Source organism: Meles meles, chromosome 6 (assembly GCF_922984935.1).
Source record: "Meles meles chromosome 6, mMelMel3.1 paternal haplotype, whole genome shotgun sequence".
NCBI classification, from domain to species: Eukaryota; Metazoa; Chordata; class Mammalia; order Carnivora; family Mustelidae; genus Meles; species Meles meles.
The window spans coordinates 152,431,335-152,459,281 of NC_060071.1; the positions used below are offsets into that span (position 1 = coordinate 152,431,335).

The 27,947-nt window shown below is 40.6% G+C and overlaps 2 gene segments (V, D, J or C); both read right to left on the minus strand.

Moving 5' to 3' along the window:
- Positions 1 to 730: 730 nt before the first annotated feature.
- LOC123943797 overlaps positions 731 to 27,947 on the minus strand; it is a 78,270-nt gene continuing 51,053 nt past the window's right edge. Inside the window, 2 exon segments of the V gene segment in view lie at positions 731 to 741; positions 4,441 to 4,767. Coding sequence covers positions 740 to 741; positions 4,441 to 4,767 — 329 coding nt within the window.
- Positions 8,157 to 27,859, minus strand: LOC123943491. The segment is given in 4 exon segments: positions 8,157 to 8,167; positions 9,663 to 9,666; positions 27,291 to 27,601; positions 27,705 to 27,859. Coding segments are annotated over 4 exon segments (363 nt in total).

Here is a 27,947-nt window from a genome sequence, read left to right on the forward strand (position 1 = left end):
GATGCCCACTCTCACCACTCTTGTTCAACATAGTATTAGACATCCAGAAACAGCAATCAGACAACAAAGAAAAATAAAAGGTATCCAAATTGGCAAGGAAGAAGTCAAACTCTCTCTCTTCGCAGATGACATGATTCTTTATATGGAAAACCCAAAAGATTCCACCCCCAAACTACGAGAATTCATACAACAATTCAGTAATGTGGCAGGATTCAAAGCCAGTGTACAGAAATCAATGGCTTTCTTATTCACTAACAATGAAAATATAAAAAGGGAAATTAGAGAATCGATTCCATTTACTATAGCACCACGAACCATAAGACACCTGGGAATAAACCTAACCAAAGAGGTAAAGGATCTGTACTCGAGGCACTACAGAGCACTCATGAAAGAAAAGACACAAAAAGATAGAAGACCATTCTATGCTCTTGGATCAGAAGAATAAACATTGTTAAAAAGTCTATACTGCCTTGAAAATCTATACTTTTAATGCCATTCCGATCAAAATTCCACCGTTATTTTTCAAAGAGCTGGAGCACAAAATCCTAAAATTTGTATGGAATCAGAGACCCCGAATTGCTAAGGAAATGTTGAAAAACAAAATAAAACTGGTGGTGTCACGTTACCCGATTTCAAGCTTTACTACAAAGCTGTGATCACCAGGACAGCATGGTACTGGCATAAAAACAGACACATAGACCAGTGGAACAGAGTAGAGAGCCCAGATATGGACCATCAACTCTATGTTCAAATAATCTTGGATAAAGCAGGAAAAAATATCCAGTGGAAGATAGTCTCCTCAATAAATGGTGTTGGGAAAATTGGACAGCTATTTGTAGAATAATGAAACTCTCCAATTCTCTTACACCATACACAAAGATAAACTCCAAATGTATAAAAGAACTCAACAAGAGGCAGGATCCATCAGAATCATATGGGAGTACATAGGCAATAACCTCTTCGATATCATCCACAGCAAATTCTTTCAAGATATTTCTCCAAAATCAAAGGAAACAAAAGCAAAAATGAACTTTTGGGACTTCATCAAGATCAAAACCTTCTTCTCAGCAAAAGAAATAGTCAACAAAACAAAGAGTCAACCCATAAAATCAGAGAAGACATTTGTAAATGAAATTACAGACAAAGTGCTAATATCCATGATCTATACAGAATTCCTCAAACTCAACCGACACAAAACAGATAATCCTGTCAGAAATGGGCAGAAGACATGACCAGACACTTCTCCAATGAAGACATACAAATGGTATCAGACACATGAAAACATGTTCATCATCACTAGCCACCAGGGAGATTCAAATCAAAACCACATTGAGATACTACTTAACACCAGTTAGAATGACTAAAATTCACAAGAGAGTAGACAACGTGTATTGGAGAGGATGTGGAGAAAGGGGAACCCTCTTACTCTGTTGGTGCGAATGCAAGTTGGTGCAACCACTTTAGAATAGAGTGTGGAAATTCCATACGATATTAAAAATGGAGTTATCCTCTGACCCTGCAATTGCACTATTGCGTATTTACCCCAAGGATACTGATGTAATGAAAGAAGGGCCATCTGTACCCCAATGTTCATAGCAGCAATGACCACAGTCACCAAACTGTGGAAGGAGCCAGGATTCCCTTCAATGGATGAAGGGATAATGAAGATGTGGTCCATACACACTATGGAGTATTATGCCTCCATCAGAAAGGATGAATACCCAACTTTTGTGTCAACATGGGCGGGACTGGAAAAGATTATGCTGAGTGAAATAAGTCCAGCAGAGAGAGTCAATTATCATATGGTTTTGCTTATTTGTGGAGCATAAGGAATAACATGGAGGATGTGGGGAACTGGAGAGTAGAAGGGAGTTGGGGAAAATCGGAGGGGGAGATGAACCATGAGAGACTGTGGAGTCTGAGAAAGAAACTGAAGGTTTTCAAAGGGAGGGGGCTGGGAAGTTAGTTGAGCTGGTGGTCGGTATTAAGGAGGGCATGTATTGCATGGATCACTGGGTGTGGTGCATAAATAATGAATCTTGGAACACTGAAAAGAATTAAAATTAAAAACATTGAAAAAAAATTAAAAAATATATAAAATATATACAGAGTAGAAAATAAAAAAGAGGGCGTGTAAAGAGTGGGTGTAACTTTCATTTTGGACAAAATAGAGTGCTTCAGTTGTTCCTGGGTGAATTTTGATCTGTATGTTAGAGGACACTAAATATCAAAATCACTAGAAAATTAAAAGATGGATATATAAGAAAGTAAAACTGAGTAGATTGAACAACTTGTTAAAATAAAGCATATACCTCTTAAAAATACAGGTTTTCAAAAATACAAGTTAAAAATGGCCTATGAAAAATGAGCTGGTATAATAGACATCTTGTCAAACACAGCCAATTTTTGTAGAGTCCACATATATAGCCTTACATCTCAGGTTGATTCATGGATGTTCAAAATAGTTTTATAGATACACAGCTAAATTCAAGGGACCTGCTTAAACTGGTTCTCCTACACCTCCGCCATCTTGCCTCGATCTCCCTGTTCCTGATTGATTTTTGGTATATGCTAGAAGACACTATATTTGAAAACGTTAAGAAAATCAGAACTTACTTTATATATAAATTGAATAGAGGGAAAAATGGGATTATGTGGGGCATAAATCTATAAAATGAAGATCTGAAATTTAGAAACTGAAGTTAGGAAATAAGACTGCTTGAAATGGGAACAGGTTAACAGAGAAAAAGCAAGGAAAAGAGAAAAGAAAATAGAAATATAAAATTTTATGCAGAGTATAAGCAAGTTGTAAGGAACACTTGGAGCTCTGTATGTAATTTTCCCCTGGTGCTGGAGTTTCACGTTCCTGTGGGAAATAACTGTATCCTTCACCTGTTTTTCCAGTCTGTCTTTTGGGGGAGGGGCCTGCTGCTTGGCTTCTCAGGCATCTTTGCCCAGGTAGAGTTGCCCCACACTTGTCAGGGTCGTTGGCTTAATGTGAGCCACCCCTGTGTCTGATTCTTTTTCCCTGATGGGTTTCTGCTTCTCCTCAGAGGGTCAGAGCAAACATGGCCCTGAGGGAATCTCCAGCCCAGAGCCGCAATGTGGTGGCTCAGACCTGCACCACCACCTCAGGAAATCCTCCAGGTCAATCCATCTAAAAAGAAATTTAAAAAAATAAATAAAATGATAAATTGTAAAAATAAATAAATAAATAAATAAATAAATAAATAAACTTATATTCAGTTAGGCACAACATAGTACATCACTAGTTTTTAATATTCTGTTCAACAATTCACTATTTGCATGTAACACCCAGCGCTCACCAATTATGTGTCCTTATTGCCCATCACCGAGTATCCCCATCCCGCCCCTCCTACCTGTGCAAAACCCTCTTTGTTCCAAGGGAGAAACATATTGATTTCTGATAACATTTATTTTTGGTTTTCTCTTTTCCTTTTGATAAATCGAGGCAGAGGATTCTCAATTTTATTGCCTTCCCCCCCAAAAAAAAATAGACCTTCCTTTTTTGTTCTGTTCTGAGTTTGATTTTTGTTATGTTTTGTTTTTATATCATTATTAATGCTCTAATCTTTACTATTTCCTTCCTTCTCCTGTATTTAGGCTTTAGTCATCGTACCTTCTCTAGCTCCTTCAGGTGTAACATTAGAGTGTTTCTTTCAGAGTTTTCTTGCTTCTTGAGGTATTCATGTATGATGTGTATTTTAGTCTTAGGACCACCTCTGCTTCAGAGAAATTAGTGCAAAGTGAAATAGGTTTCATACTCATGTGTGTGTGTGTGTGTGTGTCTGTGTGTGTGTGTGTGTGTGTTTATGCATGTGCGTTTGTAATGTCCAGACTACACATCACACCTGGTGGGGGCTCCACTGCTTTCCCATGTTGTCACTAACATTGATGCTGTGAGCATTCTAAAGGAAAGTGATGCCCCAACCAAGACCCTTTCTTTTTTGCTTTGAATTGTTGATGCCTCTGTGGCCTCATATCCAGCATGCACTTTATGCTGCTTCTAGCGAGTTTGCACTTTGAGCAGGGTGGACCGGTGGTGCACAGTGATAGCAGCTGGGGGTCCTGTAAAGGCTCACTTGATGAGCACCAGGATATTTGTGTTTCTTTGGTATTTAGGGACAGCAATAAACAACGTGAGTGACTCTGTATTTTATAAATTTTAGTATAATTGTTTTCCCATTAGAGCAAATTTTCAAAGTCAGAGAGTGAAGAGGTAAGCGCAGAATCATGTGTGCAGAGAAGGTCCCTGAGGGAAAGTGTTCTCTGGAGAGGAATCGCTAGATCCTGACGGGAAACCTGCCCATGAACTTCATCTGCATCTGCTCCTAGGGATTAAAGACAGAATTGGTGAGTGGTGTGCACCCCCTGTTGGTCCAGATCCCGTCCTACAGTGAGGTTTGTGTCTGGGTTCACACTGATGTCCCCTCACTGTGTCCTTTGCACAGTAATACGTGGCCGTGTCCTCGCCTCTCAGGCTGTTCATCTGCAGATACAGCGTGTTCTTGCCGTTGTCTCTGGAGATGGTGAATCGGCCCTTCACAGAGTCTGTGTAGTATGTGTTACTTCCAGTAGTGCTAATACGTGCGACCCACTGCAGCCCCTTCCCTGGAGCCTGGCGGAGCAAGCTCATCCAGTAGCTACTGAAGGTGAATCTAGAGGCTGCACAGGAGAGTCTCAGGGACCCTCCAGGCTTCACCAGGTCTCCCCCAGACTCCACCAGCTGCACGTCACACTGGACACCTGCAGACACAAGACATCCTGGTCAGGAAACTTTCACACATACATGGTTTCTCTCACTCATATCCACTCACGTCCTCAACATCTCTTGTTCACCATGAATTACCTTTTAAAAGAGCAACAAGGAAAACCCAGCCAAGCACAAACTCCATTGTGTATTCTCTGTGTCCTGTCCTGAGTTCTGATTGGAACACCTGGATATCCCGGGCTTGGGGCTCCTCTCCCAGCTGCAGAGTCAGGTTTGGGCTGCTTTTAACCAGCAGATGGAGGGCCCTATTTGCATGTTCTCTGACTATATATTCAGCTTGGGATATATGTGACCATAGAGGGCAATGACCAGAAGAGATATGACTGCCTTTGTTTTGGGGGCTTTGAACACTTAAGAATAGAATATGGTTTTCATTATATAAGTTCCCAGAGTATATAGTTGGATATGTGCTTTCTTTTTACATATTCACACAAATGTCGTGGGATCAATTTCATGTTATGCCATAATGTAATATAAACCTACACCCAGAATTTTAGAAGTTTTCGTGAGATATTCAAGAGCACACACTGGGTGATAGTGAGCCCCAGTATTTGGACCTGTGCTCATCCCCACCGGACACACTGCCCCCTGACCTCCTAGAGGACAGAGTGGGCAGGCTGGTGAAGAATGTGGAACCCCTCCTGTAATGGGGATGGGATGACTTTACCTCCTTTATCTTGCCCTGAAATATAGAGAGCATCAGGGTTTGTGCAGGTGTATTTTCTAACATTTCAGTGTCTACATTTTCCTCCCTAGTCATCTCTGGGATTATTTGTAAGAATTTTGGTGAGTGTGCTTGAACGGAATGAACGGCATATAGGCAGAGTGTGTGATAGGATAAACATGGGTGTCATTATCAACATCATCCAGAGTGAACAAATCAATTCTCCATTAAACTTCCTTTATTTTCTTTGGAATTTCTCCTTCCACTTCCCTTCACTATGTACCCACACAACTATGGGATTTTCTCATGTTACTTAGACTAGTTTTAGGTTTGAAGTATTTATATTATATGTAATTTTGTTTGTAGGACTATTTTTTTTTTTTTGCTCTGCAAAAATTCTTGAAAATTCAACCATGCTGCTGCCTATAGCAAGAATCATTTATGTTAATGTTTGGCAGTTACCCAAGGAGTGAACATAGCATAATTTTATTTTACTGTATTTTTTAATATTAAAATTATTTAAAAAATTTTTTTTTATTTTATTTATTTGTCAGAGAGAAGGAGAGAGAGAGAGAGCACACAGTCAGGCAGAGGTGGAGAGAGAAGCAGGCTCCCTGCCAAGCAAGGAGACCATGCGGGACTCGATCCCAGGACCCTGGGATCATGACCCGAGCCGAAGGCAGCGGCTTAACCCACTGAGCCACCCAGGCGTCCCTAAAATTATTTTAATTAAGATTCATTATTTGCCCCAGGGGTACAGGACTGAATCAGCAGGCTTACACATTTCACAGCAGTCACCATAGTACATACCCTCTCCAATGTCCATAACCCAACCACCCTATCCCTACTCCCACACCCCCCACCAACCCTCAGTTTGTTTTGTGTGATTAAGAGTCCTTTATGGTTTGTCTCCCTCCTCATCCCATCTTGTTTCATTTATTCCCTCCCTAACCCCTATGACCCCCTGTCCTGCCTTTCAAATTCCTCATATCAGGGAGATCATATGATAATTGTCTTTCTCTGATTGACTGATTTCATTCAGCATAATACCTGTCAGTTCCATCCACATCATTGGAAATGGCAAGATTTCATTTCTTTCAATGGCTGTATGTTATTCCATCGTGTATATATACCAGATCTTCTTCATCCATTCATCCGTTGATGGACATCTAGGTTCTTCCCATAGTTTGGCTATTGTGGACATTGCTGCTATAAATATTGGGGTGCACATGGTGCTTCAGATCACTGTATTTGTATCCTTAGGGGAAATACCCACCAGTGTGATTCATGCATCAGAGGGTAGTAGTGCGATTTCTGGGTCCTAAGGTAGCTCTTTTTCCAACTTTTTGAGGAAACTCCATGCTGTTTTCCAGAGTTGTTGCACCAGCTTGCATTCCCACTGACAGTGTAGGAGGTTTCCCCTTTCTCTGCATCCTCACCAGCATCTGTCATTTCCTGACTTGTTAATTTTAGCCATTCTGACTGGTGTGAGGTGGTATCTCATTGTGGTTTTGATTTGTATTTCCCTGATGCCGAGTGATGTGGAGGACATTTTCATGTGACTGTTGGCCACCTGGATGTCTTCTTTGCAGAAATGTCCGTTCATGACTCCTACCCATTTCTTGATTGGATTATTTATTCTTTATGTGTTGAGTTTGATAACTTCTTTATAGATTTTGAATACTAGCTCTTTATCTGATATGTTATTTGTGAATATCTTCTCCCATTCTGTCAGTTGTCTTTTTGGTTTTGTTGACTGCTTCATTTGATGTCCAAAAAGTTTGATCTTGATAAAGTTCCAATAGCTCAATTTTGCCCTTGCTTCCTTTGCCTTTGCCGATGTTTCTAGGATGACGTTGCTGTGGCTGAGGTTGAAGAGGTTGCTTCCTGTGTTCTTCCAAATGATTTTGATGGATTTCTGTCTCACATTGAGGTATTTCATCCTCTTTGAGTCTATTTTTGTGTGTGGTGTAAGGAATTTGTCCAGTTTCATTCCTCTGTATGTGGCTATTCAATTTTATTGTATTTTTAATTATTTATTTATTTAAAAATTTTGAATTTTATTTTATAGATTACATCTGTGGCAGAGAGTTTTATCTCTGGATCTTTCTTCTGATTTGAATTCTTCTTCCAGCCATTTTGACCAGAGAAAGATGGATGAATGAGTGAACAAAAGCACAAATATCAACCCAAACTCAAACAAAATACACAGTGGACAAGTCTGAAGAGGTCAGAACCAAGCAAACAAAAGTGCTGGGTGTGGAAGAGAGAATATAATCTCCCGGGTGGACAAAACAGGGAGATCCACTTGGTCCTGTGCATATTTTGGTCTGCGTGTTAGAAGAAACTAAATCCCAAAATTGTAAAGAAAGCAAAACTTTTATATATAGAAAATAATTGAATACAGTGAAAGTAAGCAAAAAATGAAGAATATATGTATATAAAGTACGTGTTCAAATTCTAGTTAAAAAAGACTTCAAAACAGAGTTGTTAAAATAACAAAGTCATTGAACGGAAAATAAAAGAGAAAAGAAAAACAAAATTTTCAACTGAAATAACAATGAATCATGAGAAACAACCTCAAATTCTATGTAGTATTTTCCCCTAGAGCTGGAGTTGTGCAATGCTGAGTGCTCTGTACACATGGTGTTATGTGTTCTTCCAGCTGTTCTTCCAGGGGAGGGGCCTGATGCATTGATTCCCAGTTGTCTCTGTGTCAATGGAGTTGTACCAACCCTTTGCCATGGGTCAGGGTGAGTGTAAGCTCTTTCTAGTTTTTCTATGTGGCTTTTGTTCCCTGAAGTCATTTGAGTCTCTTTAGAGGATGAGAATAAAAATGTCCATATGATATGCTCCAGCCCGGAAGCTGAATGACCCCAGCTCCTTTCTACAGTTAACACTCAGGGATAAGAGGTCTTCCCTTTTGTGCGTGACACCGTCTAGACTCCTATGGTGTGCACCTGCACCAGTCCTCCTTGGTAGGTGGGGGGTCGTGCCTTTCTGTCCTCAAGATCCCCCACGGAGAGTGGTCACCTGGTCATGTGCACTCCTGAGCCACCCTTCCTGTGAGATGGAGGTGGGCCACCACTTTTTTTTTGGTGTTTGCAACATTCCTCCCCCACTGAGATCTGTCACCCAGAGCTGGCAGGTCTCCGTGTTCTTAGCGAACTGAGCTGAGAGCCCCTTCCAAGTTCTCAGACCATAACCAGTTTCCTGCTCCAATGCTGAGGAACTCTGCAGGTTCAGGTTCCCATTTGTCTGTGTCTCCATGATTCTGAGACCACAAGTCCCACCTAATATTCTGCCTACCCCCTTTCACCAAAGAGCACTTTTCAAGCAGGAATTTCTCTCAGTGGAGCAGATATCTAAAGGTTCTGGTTTTGCCATGAGGGCCTATATCACTTATGTTGGCTGGCTTTTTGAAGTTCCCTCACCTGTTGTTTATCTTCTGATATATCTCCTTTCTTTCATTTATCGACCTTCCTTCCTTGAAAAAAGTGGTTCTTTTTCCATTTATAGAATTCCAGCATTTTTTCCTGTACGTCTCAGGTTGAACTTTTAAGTGTTCCGAGTGATTAGATAGTTATCTGGCTAAATTCAGGGAAGCAGATGAAATGACGTCTCCGACTCTTTTACCATCTTGCTTGATCAGTGCATTTAAGAACTCTTAATTGTACATCATAATAGCTCAGTTACAGTTTATTGAAGAGAAGAGTAAACACCACTCAAGAGCCTCACCTCATCCTCTGGAAAGAAATTTCATGTTTTGGTTACATGCAGGATATTTATTTCATCTAAGGTGAAAATATGACCGTGTTATTTTCTCTATATTCAGAATGAGTTTGATTTAAGAAGATGCATACTGATGCCCACGTTTACAGAAGGTTGATGTGTGATGCTTAAGTTTATCTACCAAAGTGACTGGGTCATGGGTGCCCAGATTAAACATTGGCTTCTGTGGGTGCCTATAATGTTGTTCCTGAAGAGAATGGTATTTGCATCCATGGTCTCTGTGCCAGTGGGCATCATCCAATCCATTAATGTTCTGAATAGAAGGAAATGCAGAGGAGGAATTCCCTCATTCTTCTTTCCTGTATGCTTGATCTGGAACATGCTTGATCTGGAACAGGAACAGTCCTGTCTTTCTGCCTTTGGAGACAATTGCTCTTTCATATCTCCAAGTTCTCCAACTTATGCTATTTCAACAAAGCTAATATATTAGACCCATGCAATCCTTTCCTGCTGTTTGGCAGACCCAGCTCATTCTGTGGATACTGAAGGTGAACCCACAGGTTGCACAAGAAAGTTTTTGGGACTCCAAGGATTTCACGAGTTCTCCCCCAGACTCCACCAACCGCACTTCACATGGACACCTGCAGACATGAGATCTCCACTGTTTCTCTCACTCATATCCAGTCCCATACTCAATGTCTCTTGTTCAATATAAATTAACTTTTAAAATAGTAACTAGGGAAACCCGGCCAAGCACAAATTCCATGGTGAGTTGTTTGTGTTTTGTCTTGATCACTGCATGGAATCACCTTGGATTCCTGGGCCTGGGGCTGCACTCTCATTTCTAGGGTCAGGGCTGGGCTGCCGCAATCAGCAGAAGGAGGGCCCTATTTGCATGTCCTCTGCCTATACAGCTAGCTTGGGATCTGTGTTTACAGAGTGGGCAGCGACCAGATCAGATGTGATTGCTTTTGACTTGGTGGTATTGACAACATTTGCAAAATAGGATTTTTTTTAAGATTTTATTTATTTATTTGACAGAGAGAGATCACAGGTAGATAGAGAGGCAGGCAGAGAGAGAGAGAGGGAAGCAGGCTCCCTGCCGAGCAGAGAGCCCGATGCGGGACTCGATCCCAGGACCTGAGATCATGACCTGAGCCGAAGGCAGGGGCTTAACCCACTGAGCCACCCAGGCGCCCCGCAAAATAGGATTTTTGATAAAAGGTTTTTCCAGAGTATACACTTGGGGTTCATGTGCTATGTGGTTTTTGCATATTCACACAAGTCTTGGGGCATAGACATCATGTTACCACACAAAGAGATGTGAACCTACATCCAGAATTGTAGAGGGTTTGTGAGACGTCCAAGAGCACATGTGGGGTGAGAGTGAGCCTCAGGATCTATACCTGTGCTCCTCCCCATAGGATCTCCTACATTTCTGAACCACTTGTGGAGCAGAATGGGTAGGCTCATGAGGAATGTGGAAGCCATCCTGTATGGGGACAGGGTGGTTTTGCTTACTCTTGAGTTTCCCTGAAATACAGAGTGAAACAGGGTTCTGAGGTGTGTTTTCAAGTCTCTGACATTGCACTATCTCTGCATTCCTCCTGAGTCATCTCTGGGATTATCCGGAATAGCTGTGGTGTGTGTATTTGACACAGGATGAAGTCCACACGTTTTGAGTGTGTGATATGAGAAACACTGTGGTGTAAGTTAACATTCTCAAGAGTGAAAAGGTCATGTCCTCTTAGATTTTCCTGTATTTTCCCTGCAATTCCTCCTTCTTCTCTTCCTTTCTTCACCCTGTCCCACATAACTATTGATCTTTCTCATGTTACCTTACACTAGGTTCAACTTTGTAGAATGTAAAAATGCTAGTTTTACTGTATGTCCTTTTATTTTTAGGGCTTATTTTTCTCAGCATCAATCCTTGGGAATATATCCATGTGGTTGTGTGTATCAAAACTCATCAGTTTTATATATTGGCAGCATTTCAGAATGAACACAGGAGAATTTTATTTTTTAAGTAGTTTTTTAGGATTGGGATCATTTCCAGTTTCAGGTATTTCAATGAAGTTGCTTCCTAGCCTAGACTTGAAGTTGTAGTGTTCAGAGAATGTGTTATTTATACATTTTCCACAACAACAACTAACTGGAAGTAGTGTGGAGGTGCACATTTGCATCAAAGTGGGATTTTATCCAACTTCGGAGGGTTTTCTTATTATGTATTTGACTTTTTTTAATTAAATTAAAAATATTCAGTGTTCCAGAATTCACACCCAGTGCTCCATGCAATATGTGCCTTCCTTCATACCGAGCATCAGAGTCACCTAACCTCCCATCCCCTCCGTTCCCAAACTCTCAGTTTGTTTCTCAGAATCCACAGTCTTTCATGGTTCATGATACCCTCTGATTTTCCCCAATTCACTCTCCTTTCCTCCTCCTAATGACCTTCAAGTTGTTCCTTATGTTCAAAAAATAAGTGAAACCATATGACAAATGACTCTCTCTGCTTGACTTATTTTACTCAACATAATCTCCTCCAGTATTTCCATGTTGATACAAAAGTTGGGTATTCTTCCTTTCTGAAGGAGGCATAATACTCCATAGTATATATGGACCACATCATCTTTTCTCCATTTATCTGTTGAATGGCATCTCAGTACTTTCCACAGGTTGGCAACTGTGTCCATTGCTGCTTTGAACACTGGATTTATGTAGTTGTTTTTAGAAGCTCAGTTTCACAGATGGGAATTAGTATTTATTTATTTATTCATTTTCTTCAGAGTGTTATGTTTAAGTATTTGTGTTAGAGTTAGGTTTAGATTTCAGGATTAGGGGTTAAGGACTAAGGGTTAGGCTCAGGGCAAGTGTCCGGTATTTTGAAGTTCAGAATGTCCCCAGAAAATAAAACTCAACCTTTCGTAAGATGAGAATGGTCCTGGAAGAGATCTACTGAACTGAGTAAGAAGGGGTTTGGTGCTCTACATACTTGTTTTTTAAAATGTTGATTCTAGAGGTGGACAAGATGTCAGAGGAGTAGATGACTTTATTTAAATTGGTCTTCTGAACTGTGTTGGAGACATACCAGAGAACTCCTCCAGAAGACAGGGTGAAAGAAGAAGAGGACTACAACCCTTAGGTCGCTATAAAACAGGTACATTTTGATTGGGTTGTGGTCAGTAACTTGGGGTTTGTATATTCCCTCAACCACTCCTCAACAGAATGACTAGGAGGAGGAATAACCAACACAGGAAAAATTTGGAGACTGTGACCTCTGCCACAGAACTAATGGGTATGGATATAAGCAAGATGTCAGAAATACACTTCAGTGTAACAGTTATACAGACAATGGCTAGGTTGGAGAGAACCATTAATGGCAACATAGATTCTCTAAGGGCAGAAGTGAGAGATGATCTGGCAGGACTTAAAAATGCTATCATTGATATCCATTCTAATCTAGATACTCTAAAAAGCAGGGTAAATGAGGCAGAAGAATGGATTAGTGATGTAGAAAACAAACTGATAGAAAAAGGAGGGTCAAGAGGAGGCCTGGAACACACAGCTTAGAATCCATGAAAACAGGATTCATGAAATAAATGACCCCATGAAACATATAGGCATGGTATGTATATACAATTATTAGGATCTCTTAGGGGGTGGAGAGAGAGAGGGGGGGACTAGAATATATATTTCAGCCAATCCTAGCTGAGAACATCCTTAATCTGGGGAATGATATAAGCACTCAGGTCCTAGAGACAGGGGGACCCCTCCCAAAATCAAGGAAAATAAACCAATGCCATGGCAACTATTAGTAAAGTATGCAAATCTTAGAAGCAAGGAAATAATCCTAAGGGCAGTTATGGGGAAGAGATTACTTATGCACAGAGGGAAGAGACTCAGAATAATGTCAGACATGTCCACAGAGTCCTGGGAACCCAGAAAGGGCTGGTAGGATATATGCAGAGCATAAATGTAAAGAATGTGCAGCCAATATTATTTTGGCAAGGTTCTCACCTAGAACGGATGGAGAGTCAAGGAACTTCCGAGACTGACAGAGACTGAAAGAATATGTAACCAATAAGCCAGAACTACAGGAAATATTAAGGGGTGTGTGTGTCCTAAATATGAGAAAGATACAAAGAGTGTTATAGAACAGAAATTTATAGAGATGATCTATGGGTACAAGGTCTTCACAAACAACATGGTGACAGTAAAATTATATATTTCAATAATCACTCTTTTAGAACATGAACGTCCTAAATGCTCCCACAAAATGGACAGGGTTGCAGATTAGATAAGAAGACAGGACCATTTTGAGTTTATCTTTGTGTACGGTGTAAGAGAATGGTCAAGTTTCATTCTTCTACATATCGCTGTCCAGTTTTCCCAGCACCATTTATTGAAGAGACTGTCTTTTTTCCATTGAATATTTTTTCCTGTTTTGTCGAAGATTATTTCACCATAGAGTTGAGGGTCCATATCTGGGCTCTCCACTCTATTCCACTGGTCTATGTGTCTGTTTCTATGCCAGTACCACGCTGTCTTGGTGATCACAGCTTTATAGTAAAGCTTGAAATCGGGGTAACGTGATGCCTCCAGTTTTGTTTTTGTTTTTCAACATTTCCTTAGCAATTCGGGGTCGCTTCTGATTCCATACAAATTTTAGGATTATTTGCTCCAGCTCTTTGAAAAATACCAGTAGAGTTTTGATCGGAATGGCATTAAAAGTATAGATTGCTCTAGGTAGTATAGACATTTTAACAATGTTTATTCTTCCAATCCAAGAGCATGGAACAGTCTTCCATCTTTTTGTGTCTTCTTCAATTTCTTTCATGAGTGTTCTGTAGTTCCTCGAGTACAGGTCCTTTACCTCTTTAGTTAGGTTTATTCCCAGGTATCTTATGGTTCTTGGTGCTATAGTAAATGGAATCGATTCTCTAATTTCCCTTTCTGTATTTTCATTGTTAGTGTATAAGAAAGCCACTGATTTCTGTACATTGACTTTGTATCCTGCCACGTTGCTGAATTGCTGTATGAGTTCTAGTAGTTTGGGTGTGAAGTCTTTGGGGTTTTCCATATAAAGAATCATGTCATCTGCGAAGAGAGAGAGTTTGACTTCTTCCTTGCCAATTTGGATACATTTTATTTCTCTTTGTTGTCTGATTGCCATTGCTAGAACTTCTAATACTATGTTGAACAAGAGTGGTGAGAGTGGGCATCCCTGTCGTGTTCCTGATCTCAACGGGAAGGCTGCAAGCTTTTTCCCATTGAGGATGATATTTGCTGTGGGTCTTTCATACATAGATTTTATGAAGTTCAGGAATGTTCCCTCTATCCCTATACTTTGAAGCGTTTTCATCAGGAACAGATGCTGGATTTTGTCCAATGCTTTTTCTGCATCAATTGAGAGGACCATGTGGTTCTTCTCTCTTCCCTTATTGATTTGTTCTATCACACTGATTGATTTGCAAATGTTGAACCAACCTTGCAACCCAGGGATGAATCCCACCTGGTCATGGTGGATAACCTTTTTAATGTGCTGTTGGATCCTGTTTGCTAGGCTCTTGTTGAGAATCTTTGCATGCATATTCATCGGTGATATTGGTCTGAAATTGTCCTTTTTAGTAGGGTCTTTGCCTGGTTTGTGGATCAGGGTAATGCTGGCTTCATAAAGTGTCTGGAAGTTTTCATTCTGCTTCAATTTTTTGGAACAGCTTCAGGAGAATTGGTGTTATTTCTTCTTTGAAAGTTTGGTAGAATTCCCCAGGGAATCCGTCAGGTCCTGGGCTCTTGTTTTTTGGAAGGTTTTCGATCACTGCTTCAATCTCATTACTAGATATCAGTCTATTCAGGTTGTCAATTTCTTCCTGGTTCAATTTTAGGAGTTTGTAGTTTTCCAGGAATGCATCCATTTCATCTAGGTTGCTTAGCTTATTGGCCTATAACTGCTGGTAATAATTTCTGATGATTGTTTCTATTTCCTTGGTGTTAGTTGTGATCTCTCCCTTTTCATTCATAATTTTATTAATTTTGACTTTCTCTCTTTTCTTTTGGATTAGTGTGGCCAATGGTTTATCGATCTTATTGATTATTTCAAAAAACCAGCTTTTAGTTTCATTGATACGTTCTACTGTATCTCTGGTTTCTACCTCATTGATCTCTGCTCTAATCTTGATTATTTCCCTTCTTGCATGTGGAGTTGGTTTGATTTGTTGTTGATTCTCCAGTTCTTTAAGGTGTAGAGACAGCTGGTGTATTCTGGATTTTTCAATGTTTTTGAGGGAGGCTTGGATGGCTATCTATTTTCCCCTTAGAACCACCTTTGCTGTATCCCATAGGTTTTGGACCGAAGTGTCTTCATTCTCATTGGTTTCCATGAATTGTTGAAGTTCATCTTTGATCTCCTGGTTGATCCAAGCATTCTTAAGCAAGGTGGTCTTTAGCTTCCAGGTGTTTGAGTTCCTTCTGAACTTTTCCTTGTGATTGAGTTCCAGTTTCAAAGCATTGTGATCTGAGAATATGCAGGGAATAATGTCAGTCTTTTCGTATCGGTTGAGTCTTGCTTTGTGACCCAGTATGTGGTCTATTCTGGAGAAGGTTCCATGTGCACTTGAGAAGAATTAGTGCTCTGTTGTTTTCGGGTGGAATGTTCTGTATATGTCGATGAGGTCCATATGGTCCAATGTTTCATTCAATGCTTTATTTCTTTATTAAATTTCTGCTTCGATGACCTGTCTGTTTCTGAGAGAGGCGTATTAAGATCTCCTACTATTATTTTATTCATATCAATATGACTCTTTATCTTGATTAATAGTTTTCTTATGTAATTGGGTGCTCCCATATTGGGGGCATAGATATTCACAATTGTTAGTTCATCTTGACTGATAGTCCCTTTAAGAATTATGTAGTGTTCTTCTGTATCTCTGACTACAGCTCTCTTACACCGTACACAAAGATAAACTTTAAATGGATAAAAGACCTCAATATGAGACAGGAATCTCTCAGAATCCTAGAGGAGAACATAGGCAGTAACCTCTTCGATATCAGCCACAGCAACTTCTTTCAAGATATGTCTCCAAAGGCAAAGGAAACAAAAGCAAAAAATGAAATTTTGGGACTTCATCAATATAAAAAGCTTCTGCACAGCAAAGGAAACAGTCAACAAAACAAAAAGACAACCCACGGAATGGGAGAAGATATTTGCAATAGATGGTACAGACAAAAGGATGATATCCAGGATCTATAAAGAAATTCTGAAACTCAACACACACAAAACAGATAATCATATCACAAAATGGGCAGAAGATATGAGCAGACACTTCTCCAATGACGACATACAAATGGCTATCAGACACATGAAAAAATGTTCATCATCACTAGCCATCGGGGAGATTCAAATTAAAACCACATTGAGATACCACCTGACTCCAGTTAGAATGGCCAAAATTAGCAAGACAGGAAACAACGTGTGTTGGAGAGGATATGGAGAAAGGGGTACCCTCTTGCACTGTTGGTGGGAATGCAAGTTAGTGCAGCCACTTTGGAGAACAGTGTGGAGATTCCTGAAGAAATTAAGAATAGAGCTTCCCTATGACCCTGCAATCGCTTGGTTTTGAGTACAAGAGGGAGTTCCTGTGACTCCAGAGGCTGTGACTGGGAACGTGTTCTGCCATCAGCAGTGGGGGAATTTATGTGCTCTGGAGCACCCAGATGGGAACAGACTGTGGCTTCTTTCTGAGAGGGAGGTCTGGGTATATATGCTTTCCTCTAAATCTCCAAAATCATCAAAAACCACCAAGGGGAGAGAAAACAAACAAGCCGTCTAGAAAACAAAAGCCTGAAAAACCAGTTTCCTCAGAGCCCAACCCCTTGATGGGTGCTGGAGGAATTAACTCTAGCAAGACTCCCTGAAAACCCAAGGCAACAGACCCCTACCCCAGAAAGCCAACAATAACAAAATACAAGAGGACAACCACCACTACTTCATAGATACAACTTTTATTTTTAATTCATTCCCACTATTCTGGTTCTTTTCACTTTTTTAATATGTAACTTTCTAACCTATTTACCATCACAGAGAGATGTCCAGTACATCAAATTCCATAATAATCTTTTAACCTGAACTTTTTGATACATATACTTTGTTTTTCTTTTGCTTTTCTACTTTTCATTTTTTTTAATTTAAATTGATTTTAGTTTAGTTTATTCTTTTCTTAATATTCATATGCAATTCAGATTCAAGGTTATCCCCTTTCCTCAATCAATGCTATCCCTATAGGTAAACCAGTTTTTAATGCCCTTTTATCTTAGGAAAGTTTAGTCCTTTAACAAAGATACCAAGATATACCCAGGAAGAATCAAAATAACCTTACTTGCCCACACTGAGAATTTATAACCACTCTCCCATCTTTTTCTTCTGCCAGTGTTTCTGTGTATTTGTTTTTGTCCTGGTAGTATATAAATCTTATACTCAGGGCTCTTTTTGATGAGGTTCTTTTTTGTTCGTTTGTATTGTTTTATTTTTATTTATTTATTTTTCTCTTGTTATCTACATTCATCAGTCTTTTTGTTTGTCTGTTTTTGTTTGTATACTTCATAAATCTTACCTTGGGGCCTATTTGGACTGGGTCTTCTCTTTTATTTTATCTTTCTTTTTTTTCCTGTCTTTCTTTTTTTTTTCCTTTTTTCTTTCTTTTGGGTGGGGACTCTTTATTGCTCAGAAGCATTCCAGGGTGCACCTTGCCTGCACCATGGTCGATACATTCAGCTACACATCCATTCAGCCATCTCTCACCAAAATGACTAGAAGGAAGAATGCCTAACAGAAGAAAAATTCAGATACTGGGCATTCTGCATCAGAGCTATTGGATATGGACATAGATAGTTTGTCGGAGAGGGAATTCAGGCTAAGAATTGTCTAGGCAGTAGCTAGATTGGAGGAAGCCTTGAATGACAAAATGGAATTGATTAGGGAAGAAGTGAAAGACACCAAGGATGATGTACACAATGTTCTCAATGAGTTCCAATCATTTGAAATTCTCTAAAAGCTAGAATAATTGAGACAGAAGTTAGAATTAGTGATCTGTAGGACAAACTGAGAGAGAAAAAGGATCAGGAGGAAGTCTGGAGCAAACAGCTTAGAAACCATGAAAACAGAATTAGGGAAATAAATGACACCATGAAGTGCTCCAACATCTGCATTATTGGAATCCCTGATGGGGAAGAGAAAGAAAGAAGACTAGAAGATATAGTTGAACAAATTCTCGATGAAAATTTTCCCAATCTCATGAATGTAACCAGCATTTGTATACTAGAGGCAGAACGGTCTCGCCCCGAGATCCTAGAATGTAGAAATACCTCAAGACACCTGTTAGTGAAAATGATGAATCATAATTGTAGAAAGAAGCTCTTAAAAGCAGCTAGGGGAAAGAAATCCCTTAGGTACAGAGGAAAGCCCATCATAATAACATCAGACCTGTCCACAGAAACCTGGCAAGGCAGAAAGGGTTGACAAGATGTATTCAGGGCACTAAAGGAGAAGAACATGCAGCCAAGAATATTTTATCCAGCAAGACTGACATTCAAAATGGATGGAAAGTTAAAGAGCTTCCAAGACCAGCAAGGTTTAAAAGAGTATGTGATCACCAAGCCGGCACTGTAGGAAATATTAAGGGGGTTTCTATAAAAGCAGCAAAATCCTAAGAATATTTGAACAGAAATATAAGGAGAATATCTATAGAAACGAAGACTTCACAGTTAACATGATGTCAATTAAAAATTTGTCTCTCAATAATCACTCTCAACGTAAATGCCATAAATGCGCCCATAAAATGACACAAGGTTGCAGATTGGATAAAACGACAGGACCCATCCATATGTTGTCTACAAGAAACCCATTTTGAACCTAAGGATACATCCAGACTGAAAGTGAAGGGATGGAGAGCATCTATCATGCCAATGGGCATCAAAAAAAGGCCAGGGTAGCGATTCTCATATCAGATAAATTAGATTTTAAACAACGTGTGTTGGAGAGGTTGTGGAGAAAGGGGAACCCTCTTACACTGTTGGTGGGAATGCAAGCTGGTGCAGCCACTCTGGAGAACAGTGCGGAGATTCCTCAAGAAATTAAAAATAGAGCTTCCCTATGACCCTGCAATTGCACTGCTGGGTATTTACCCCAAAGATACAGATGTAGTGAAAAGAAGAGCCATCTTTACCCCAATGATTATAGCAGCAATGGCCACGGTGGCCAAACTGTGGAAAGAACCATTATGCCTGTCAACGGATGAATGGATAAGGAAGATGTGGTACATATACATGATGGAGTATTATGCCTCCCTCAAAAAGGATGAATACCCAGCTTTTGTAGCAACATGGACGGGAGTGGAAGAGATTATGCTGAGTGAAATAAGTCAAGCAGAGAAAGTCAAGTGTCATATGCTTTCACTTATTTGTGGAACATAACAAAGAACATGGAGGACATGGGGAGATGGAGAGGAGAAGGGAGTTGTGGGAAATTGGAAGGGGAGATGAATCATGAGAGACTAAGGAATCTGAAAAACAACCTGAGGGTTTTGAAGGGGCAGGGGTTGGGAGGTTGGGGAACCAGGTGGAGGGTAATAGAGAGGGCACGTATTGCATGAAGCACTGGGTGTGGTGCAAAAACAATAAGTACTGTTATGCTGAAAATAAATAAATATTTTTTAAATGATGTTAAAATTAGATTTTAAACTAAAGACTTTAGTCAGAGATACAAAAGGATACTACATAATTCTTAAAGGGTCTATCCACCAAGAAGATCTAAAAATTGTAGATATTTATGCCTACCCCATACGGGAGGAGCCAAATACATAAGACAACAGTTAATCAAGATAGAGTCATATTGAAATGAATACATTAATCGTAGGGGATCTTAACATGCCACTCTCAGTAATAGATCATCCAAGCAGAAAATCAATAAAGAAACAAGAGCATTGAATGACACATTGGACAAGATGAGCCTAATCAATATATACAGAACATTTCACCCTCAAACAACAGAATACTCATTCTTCTAGACTGCACATGGATTTTTTTCCAGAACAGACTGCATACTGGGTCACATATCTGGACTCAACCAATACCATAGATTGAGATTATTCCCTGTATATCCTTAGACCACAGTGTCTTGAAACTGGATTCCACAAGAGAAAGTTTGGAAGGAATTCACACACCTGGAAGCTAAAGACCTCCTTGTTTAAAAGTGATTGCATCAACCAGAAAGTCAAAGAACTTAAACAATTCATGGAAACCAATGAGAATGAAGACATTTAGGTCCAAAACCAATGGGATACAGCCAAGGTGGTCCAAGGAGAACTACATAGTCATTCAAGCCTCACTCAAAAAAAATTGAAAAATCCAAAATACACCAGCTGTCTCTACACCTTAGAGAACTGGAGAATCAACAACAAATTAAGCCAATGCCACACAGAAGAAGTGAAATAGTCAAGATTAGAGCAGAGATCAATGAGATAGAAAGCAGAGATACATTAGAATGCATCAATGATACTAGAAGCTGTTTTATTGAAAGAATCAATAAAATCGATAAACCACTGGCCAATCTAATCCAGAAGAAAAGAGAGTGGACCCAAATTAATAAAATTATGAATGAAAATAGAGAGATCACAACTAACACCAAAGAAATAGAAACAATTATCAGAAGTTATTATCAACAGTTATATGCCAATAATTTAAGTAACCTAGATGAAGTGGATGCACTCCTGGAAAACTATAAACTTCCAAAATCGAAACAGGAAGAAATGACAACCTGAATAGACCAATATAGTAACAAGATTGAAACAGTGATCAAAAAGCTCCCCCAAAACAAGAGCCCAAGACCTGATGGATTCCCTGGGGAATTCTACCAAACTTTCAAAGAAGAAATAACACCAATTCTCCTGAAATTGTTTCTAAAAATTGAACCAGAAGGAAAACTTCCAGACTCTTTTTATGAAGCCAACATTACCCTGATCCCCAAACCAGGCAAAGACCCTACCGAATAAGAGAATTTTGGAGCAATATCCCTGATGAATATGCATGCTAATATTCTCAACAAGATCCTAGGTAATAGGATCCAATAGCACATTAAAAAGATTATAAAAAAATGATTATCCAACATGACCAGGTGGGACTCATCCCTGGGTTGCAAGGATGGTTCAATATTCGCAAATTAATCAATGTGATAGAACAAATCAATAAGAGAAGAGGGAAAAAACACATGATCTTCTCAATTGATCATAAAAAGCATTTGACAAGGGGCGCTTGGGTGGCTCAGTGGGTTAAAGCCTCTGCCTTTGGCTCAGGTCATGATCCCAGGGTTCTGGGATCGAGCCCCGCATCGGGCTCTCTTCTCTGCGGACAGTCTGCTTCCTCCTCTCTCTCTCTGCCTGCCTCTCTGCCTACTTGTGATCTCTGTCTGTCAAATAAATAAATAAAATCTTTTAAAAAAAAGCATTTGACAAAATCCACATCCGTTCTTGATTAAAATGCTTCATAGTATAGGGATAGAGGGAACATTCCCCAACTTCATCAAATCTATCTATGAAAGACCCACAGCAAATATCATCCTCAATGGGAAAAAGCTCGCAGCATTACTTTTGAGATCAGGAACATGACAAGGATGCCCACTCTCACCACTCTTGTTCAATATAGTATTAGAAGTTCTAGCAACAGCAATTAGACTACAAAAGGAAATAAAAGGTATTGAAATTCGCAGTGAAGAAGTCAAACTCTCTCTTTGCACATGACATGATACTTTATATAAAAAACCATAAATACTCCACCCCAAACTCTTAGAACTCATATAGAAATTCAGTAATGTGGCAGAATACAAAATCAATGTACAGCAATCAGTTGATTTCTTATACACTAACAATGAAAGTATAGAAAGGGAAATTAGATAATTGATTCCATTTACTATAGCACCAAGGTACCTGGGAATAATCCTATCCAAAGAGGTAAAGGATCTATACTCGAGGAACTACAGAACACTCATGAAAGAAATTGAAGAAGACATAAAAAGTTGGAAGACCATTCCATGCTCATGATTTGGAAGAATAAACATTGTTAAAATATCTAAACTGCCTAGAGCAATCTAAACTTCCAATTCAATTCTGATCAAAATTCCAGCAGAGCTGGAGCAAATAAGAGTAAAGTATGTATGGAACCAGAGGAGACCATGAGTTACTAATGAAATGTTGAAAAAGAAAAACAAAACAAAAAGAACCCCAGCACAGGGTGTTGAGGAAAATATTCTTGGATATAAATTTAGCACAATTAATCTAATAATCATGGAAATTAGAAGTTTACAGAAGTGACAAATATGGAAACCTGGAATTTATTTAAGGTAAGATTTTGTGAGTTTACTCTCAGCTAATCACTACAGCCATGTGACCAGACCAATATCAAGTTACAGGACAACTCAGGAACCACAGCTTAAGGAAATGGTCATTCTTATGTCTGCCCAAACCTTTCCTTCCACATCAATTAGTTTTCTATGCACTTGGCCTTGCAGATTGCATACTGTGTAGGTGGGACCATGAAGAATGTGGCCTCAGGCGGTGGCTTCTCCCTTGTAGGGCCATGAATATGGAAGTCATTCATGTTCAGGCTCATGCTTCTATTGTCTCCAACTAGTATTTCAGTGGCTAACCATCCCCTATAAGAAGAAAGCTTAGTGGTGTCCATGATGTAGGACTTACAACGACAGTGCCTCTGAGCATCTGTGTGCATGTTTTGAGTGCACATGTGCTCTAACTTCACTTAGTTCTGTGGCTGCAGTTGGTGTCACTGGTCATGTGGTCAAGTGTGTGACCACCCTCACAAAAGAGTGGCTCACATTTTGTACAAGGTGCCATTTTTCATTCCCACCAGAAGCACCTTGCTCTGTTCCAGTGCCCTTTTTATCCTTGGGAAGTTGAGAAATGCCTTTCCCTTCACCTCTGAGTCTTCTCTGTGGCTGGCAAGTGGAAGCAGTGTCTGACCTGAAGGAAGGACCTTGATCACTGAACCGGTGCATGCTGGGACACACGCTCCAAATATTCACTGTAGGGCCCATGGCCGGCTGCCCCAAATGTACGCCAGGAACAGATTCATTGTTTTGCATGGAACGTAATTAGGAAACACCTGCTGCAAGGCCCCTCAGGCCCTCCTCTGTGTCCCTTAAGGGAGGAGTAATTCTTTCACACAAAGAATAATTCCTGTCCTGTACTAACAAGTAAAAACAATCCTTCTCACTAGAGATAGACTTCCTATCTGAGAAAGTTGGAGAAGCAGACCTTGCTAATCTTTTACTAATCTTCTAACTCAGAACAAATTATGCCTAGGATTCCTCATTAAGTAAAGCTTCCAAATACCTGTTTTCATTTTCTGTAAATTCCTCACAAATGTATTATCTCTCCGTCCAAAGTGTGAAAAAAAAAATAACTACCTGTCTATGCATCTCTCCGGGTCTCAGGTTCACTACGTGCCTTCTGTGCACATGTAATAAAATGTTGTTTTCTTTCTCCTGTTAATCCGTCTCATGTCAACTTACTTATTTGTCTACCAGAACCTGTGACTGAGGGAAATTCTTCCTCCCCTTCCCCTCACTAGACTCTGCATTCAGCCACAATACACTTTTCAATGCAGACATTAGCAGTTGACATGAAACCCACAACCCTGGGTTCTGGTGTGAAAACTCCAGAAGTCTGTGTGTCTGGCATGAGGGTTCTTGATTTTTAAAAGACACGCTCTTACATTATCATGAAGATAAACTTGTATTTCCAGTGCATGTCATGGGTTCACTAGATCAGCCACTGTCTGGAACACTAAGGTCCAAATAGACAGAAGGACTAGTTTTCCAACAAACTTCTCTTCTTGTCCTCCTGTAGTGTTCTCAGTTGGTGCCCAGGCCAGGATATTCCTGTAGGGTGGTCACAGGATGTGGCCACACCTGAATGCAGATGGTGTTGGGGAAAGTACAATCCTCTGAGTGTCCTGGAAGGGGGAATATATAGATGGATATTGGTATTGGTTCAGTACCCTCTGTAATCATGTTTGTGAGGCAAACAGTATACATGTAGATATTCTGGTACAATTTATAAGATTACCTCCACAATCAAAAGTATCCTAAGTAGAACCTGAAGTGAAAATCCTGTTACAGAATTCCTATGTTGTACATCATTCATGAATTATGGGATAAAGTCTTATCCAATGTAAGTTCTGAAACAGTTAATCATGGATTCAAAAGAATTTAATGTCCTAATCAATTACTGTTAAAGAATTTGTGATATTTAATTCAGAGGAAAATCAATAGTCTTTTATATCACTATTATGATTTAAATTTTATACTAGATAACTGTACAAATAACAAAAATAATGGGAAGTGGGTATTATAACTTCTTGAATGAAAATCCCAAGCAGATTGTTACTTTAGGTTGTTTTTTTATAAGTTATATTGCACAGTAAATTCATCTGTTAAATATAATTATGTGAACTATTTTTGGTTGTAAAATATGTTACCAGTTATGCAAGTAATTCTAATAAAACTTCTAAAAGTAGCAGAATATAAAAATATATGGTTTTATATGAGTAATAATTCATCAGAGATTATCAGTAAATGAGTCCTACCAAGGATATTACGGCAAGATGGATACTACAATTAGACCATGCATGCAGAACATTTTCTGCCAATGCGTGTATATTAGAACAGAAAGAAATGTATATATAGCTTATAAGAAACACAGCTGAGGACAGCCTGCTGATTATGCCCAGAAAAAACTGAGAGATGAGATTTGGGGACCAATGGAGAATACTGAAGGTCCACAGTTGTTCAAGAGCACTCGGTGGTGACACAGGTAAGTGAGAGAGTCTGTGAGGTTCTGCACACCTGGGACTCCTTGTTCAGGTTCATCTGGACCAGTGCACCCAACACAAGGAGACTGACAGGGGGCAGGTACATTAGATTAGAAACTGTTCTTAGATATTCCTGAAATGTCTGAGATACAGGCACAGGACAGCTGCCAACTGACAGAAGACCCCCTAATGAGTTTACCACTTTTTGGGAACGACCATCCCAAGGAGCTTCATGCTGAGGTGAGGAGTGGGCCTGAACCTGCTCTAGCTACAGGCGAACAGATTCACCTCAGACACAGAAGGTGGATTCCATACAGACTTCCCTCGGATGTTACAAGAATAGAACGACTCTGAGTGGAAGGGCCATTCCTGTGACTCCTCTGAGGTGTGGAGTTCAGTGCTGGTTTCATGGGATGTCAAGAGAGCAAACTGCCCAGAAGTTATTTATGAATTCTCTAGGGGAAATCCTGGCTAGTTGATGGGACAAAAGCAGGGACATGAGAGGAAATGACAGTATTGTCTCATATAGTAGCTGATATATTATTTTACTTCTGGATCATGGTTTGAGGCATAGATCCCCATTTCAGACCCACTTATGGTTCTACCATCATGGTAGACCTTCATAATTCAGCTTCTCTCCATCTGGCACTTGGTGAAGATCGGGCAGTATAACAGGGATCCAGTTCCATGGGGTTCAGGGTCCAGGGCAGGTTGAGGGAGAAGTCAGAAGAAGGAGAATGTGAGGTTGGGGGTGGTTTCTAATGGATATTCAAGGGACAGCACAGGGTGGGCAGAGATCTGGGACCTGCCATCTGGATCTCGGGATTCATATGGATTCCTTGTTTGGAAGGCAGGAAACACATCTCAAACACAGTCACCAAGGATGCTTTCATGGACTCTCAGACCAGAACAGGACCCAGCAGGACAGCGATGGGTTTTCCTCTCTAGTTTGTCATCCCACCAGTTTCAAGGGGAAATCTGAGAACCCCTTATAGCAGGTGGACTGCATTATCCATCCAGGAAATGGAGCAGTGCCTACAGAGGGGCAGTTCCTAATCACCTGTGTCTGTCCACTAATGAGCCAGAGGATACACTGGAGACCAGAAGTCAAGAACTGAGTTGGGCAGTCATCCTGGGGAAGCTCATAAACATGCGGGGAGAGTGTGTGCCCCCTGAGAGCAGAGAACAGTCACTCAGCATGCAGAGAGCCTGGGCCGTGCAGGTGCTTCTCAAGGACGATGGGGATTTGCAGAATGTGCCTCTGTGGAGAAAGAAAATGGGATATAGAAGAGTGTAGGCAGTCCCGGACAGGGCTGGAGTCATGAGACCAAACCAGGCCCCAACTCACGCCTCCTAGAAGCCCAGGGGTTTATAACCTCATGGGTGGAAAAGTTGAGCAGTGCTTGAGAAAGGACCTGAGCTATGGATCCTGGACTCGCTGACGTGGTTGCCTGCAGGTGCCTATCTGGAGTGGGCAAAACAGGCCTGGTCAATAAATCATTGTGGGTTTGTGTTTTGCTTGCACGGATCATAAACTGCACCATTGTAAACTATGTCTTGAGTCACTTTGAAGTCAGTGCAGCTGGTTAAGGAGTTATCTGAAGACAGAGACCACTGGCCTTGGAAGGTCTGATACTAGAGCTTGGGAAATAGATAATGGGGAAGTCTGGAGGGTTTTATGCACATGTAACAAATTCTTTCATAATTAGTTAAAAATAGATACTTCTTTGTAACTATTTCTGTTAGCTATATAATGCCTCGCTGCCATGAATAAAGTTGGCATCATTCGGACATCATCCACTTTGTCCCTCCTGCTCCCATCTCTTTGTATCTTAACTTCTTTTCACCATCCCCTTACCCTCTCCACCCTGGTCGTGTTGTGGCACCAGCCATGACAGAAGAGGTTGATGAAGGGGAGTTCCCCAGAGACTGGTGATATCTCAGCTGTGTGGAGGCAAAGTTATATTCTTGTGGTTGGCTGCACGGAGAACACCAGGTATTATAGATGGAAGAAAATGAAATTACATATCCCTGTGGACAGCTGAGAGGCCTGAGAGGAAATCCCAGATCTCAAAGGAATCGCTACCCCCACTGCACCTGCTCCTGGGTCTGAGCTCTGCCCTGTGGATGCTGAGCATTGTCTGGTGCCCTCAGTGATCCTGCAGCTCACCACATCCTGTGTCAACAGGGAGGTTTGTGTCTGGCCTCACATTGAAGGCCCCTCACTGTGCCCTTCGCACAGTAATACATGGCCGTGTCCTCGGCTCTCAGGCTGTTCATCTGCAGATACAGCGTGTTCTTGCCGTTGTCTCTGGAGATGGTGAATCGGCCCTTCACAGAGTCTGCGTAGTATGTGCTACTTCCATCATAGCTAATAACTGCGACCCACTGCAGCCCCTTCCCTGGAGCCTGGCGGACCCAGTGCATGCTGTAGTCACTGAAAGTGAACCCAGAGGCTGCACAGGAGAGTCTCAGGGACCCTCCAGGCTTCACCAGGTCTCCCCCAGACTCCACCAGCTGCACCTCACACTGGACACCTGCAGACACAAGACATTCTGGTCAGGAAACTGTAACACATCCATGGTTTCTCTCACTCATATCCACTCACATACTCATTGTCTCTTATTCCCCAGAAATTACCTTTTAAAAGAGCAACAAGGAAAACCCAGCCAAGCACAAACTCCATAGTGAGTTGTCTGTGTTCCGTCCTGAGTACTGACTGGAACACCTGGGAATCCTGGTGCTGGGGCTCCTCTCCCAGCTGCAGGGTCGTGGCTATGCTGGTTAAATCAGCAGAGGGAAGGCCCTATTTGCATGTTCTCTGGCTATATATTCAGTTTGGGGATCTATTCTGACAGAGAGACAGTGACCCAAGCAGTGGTG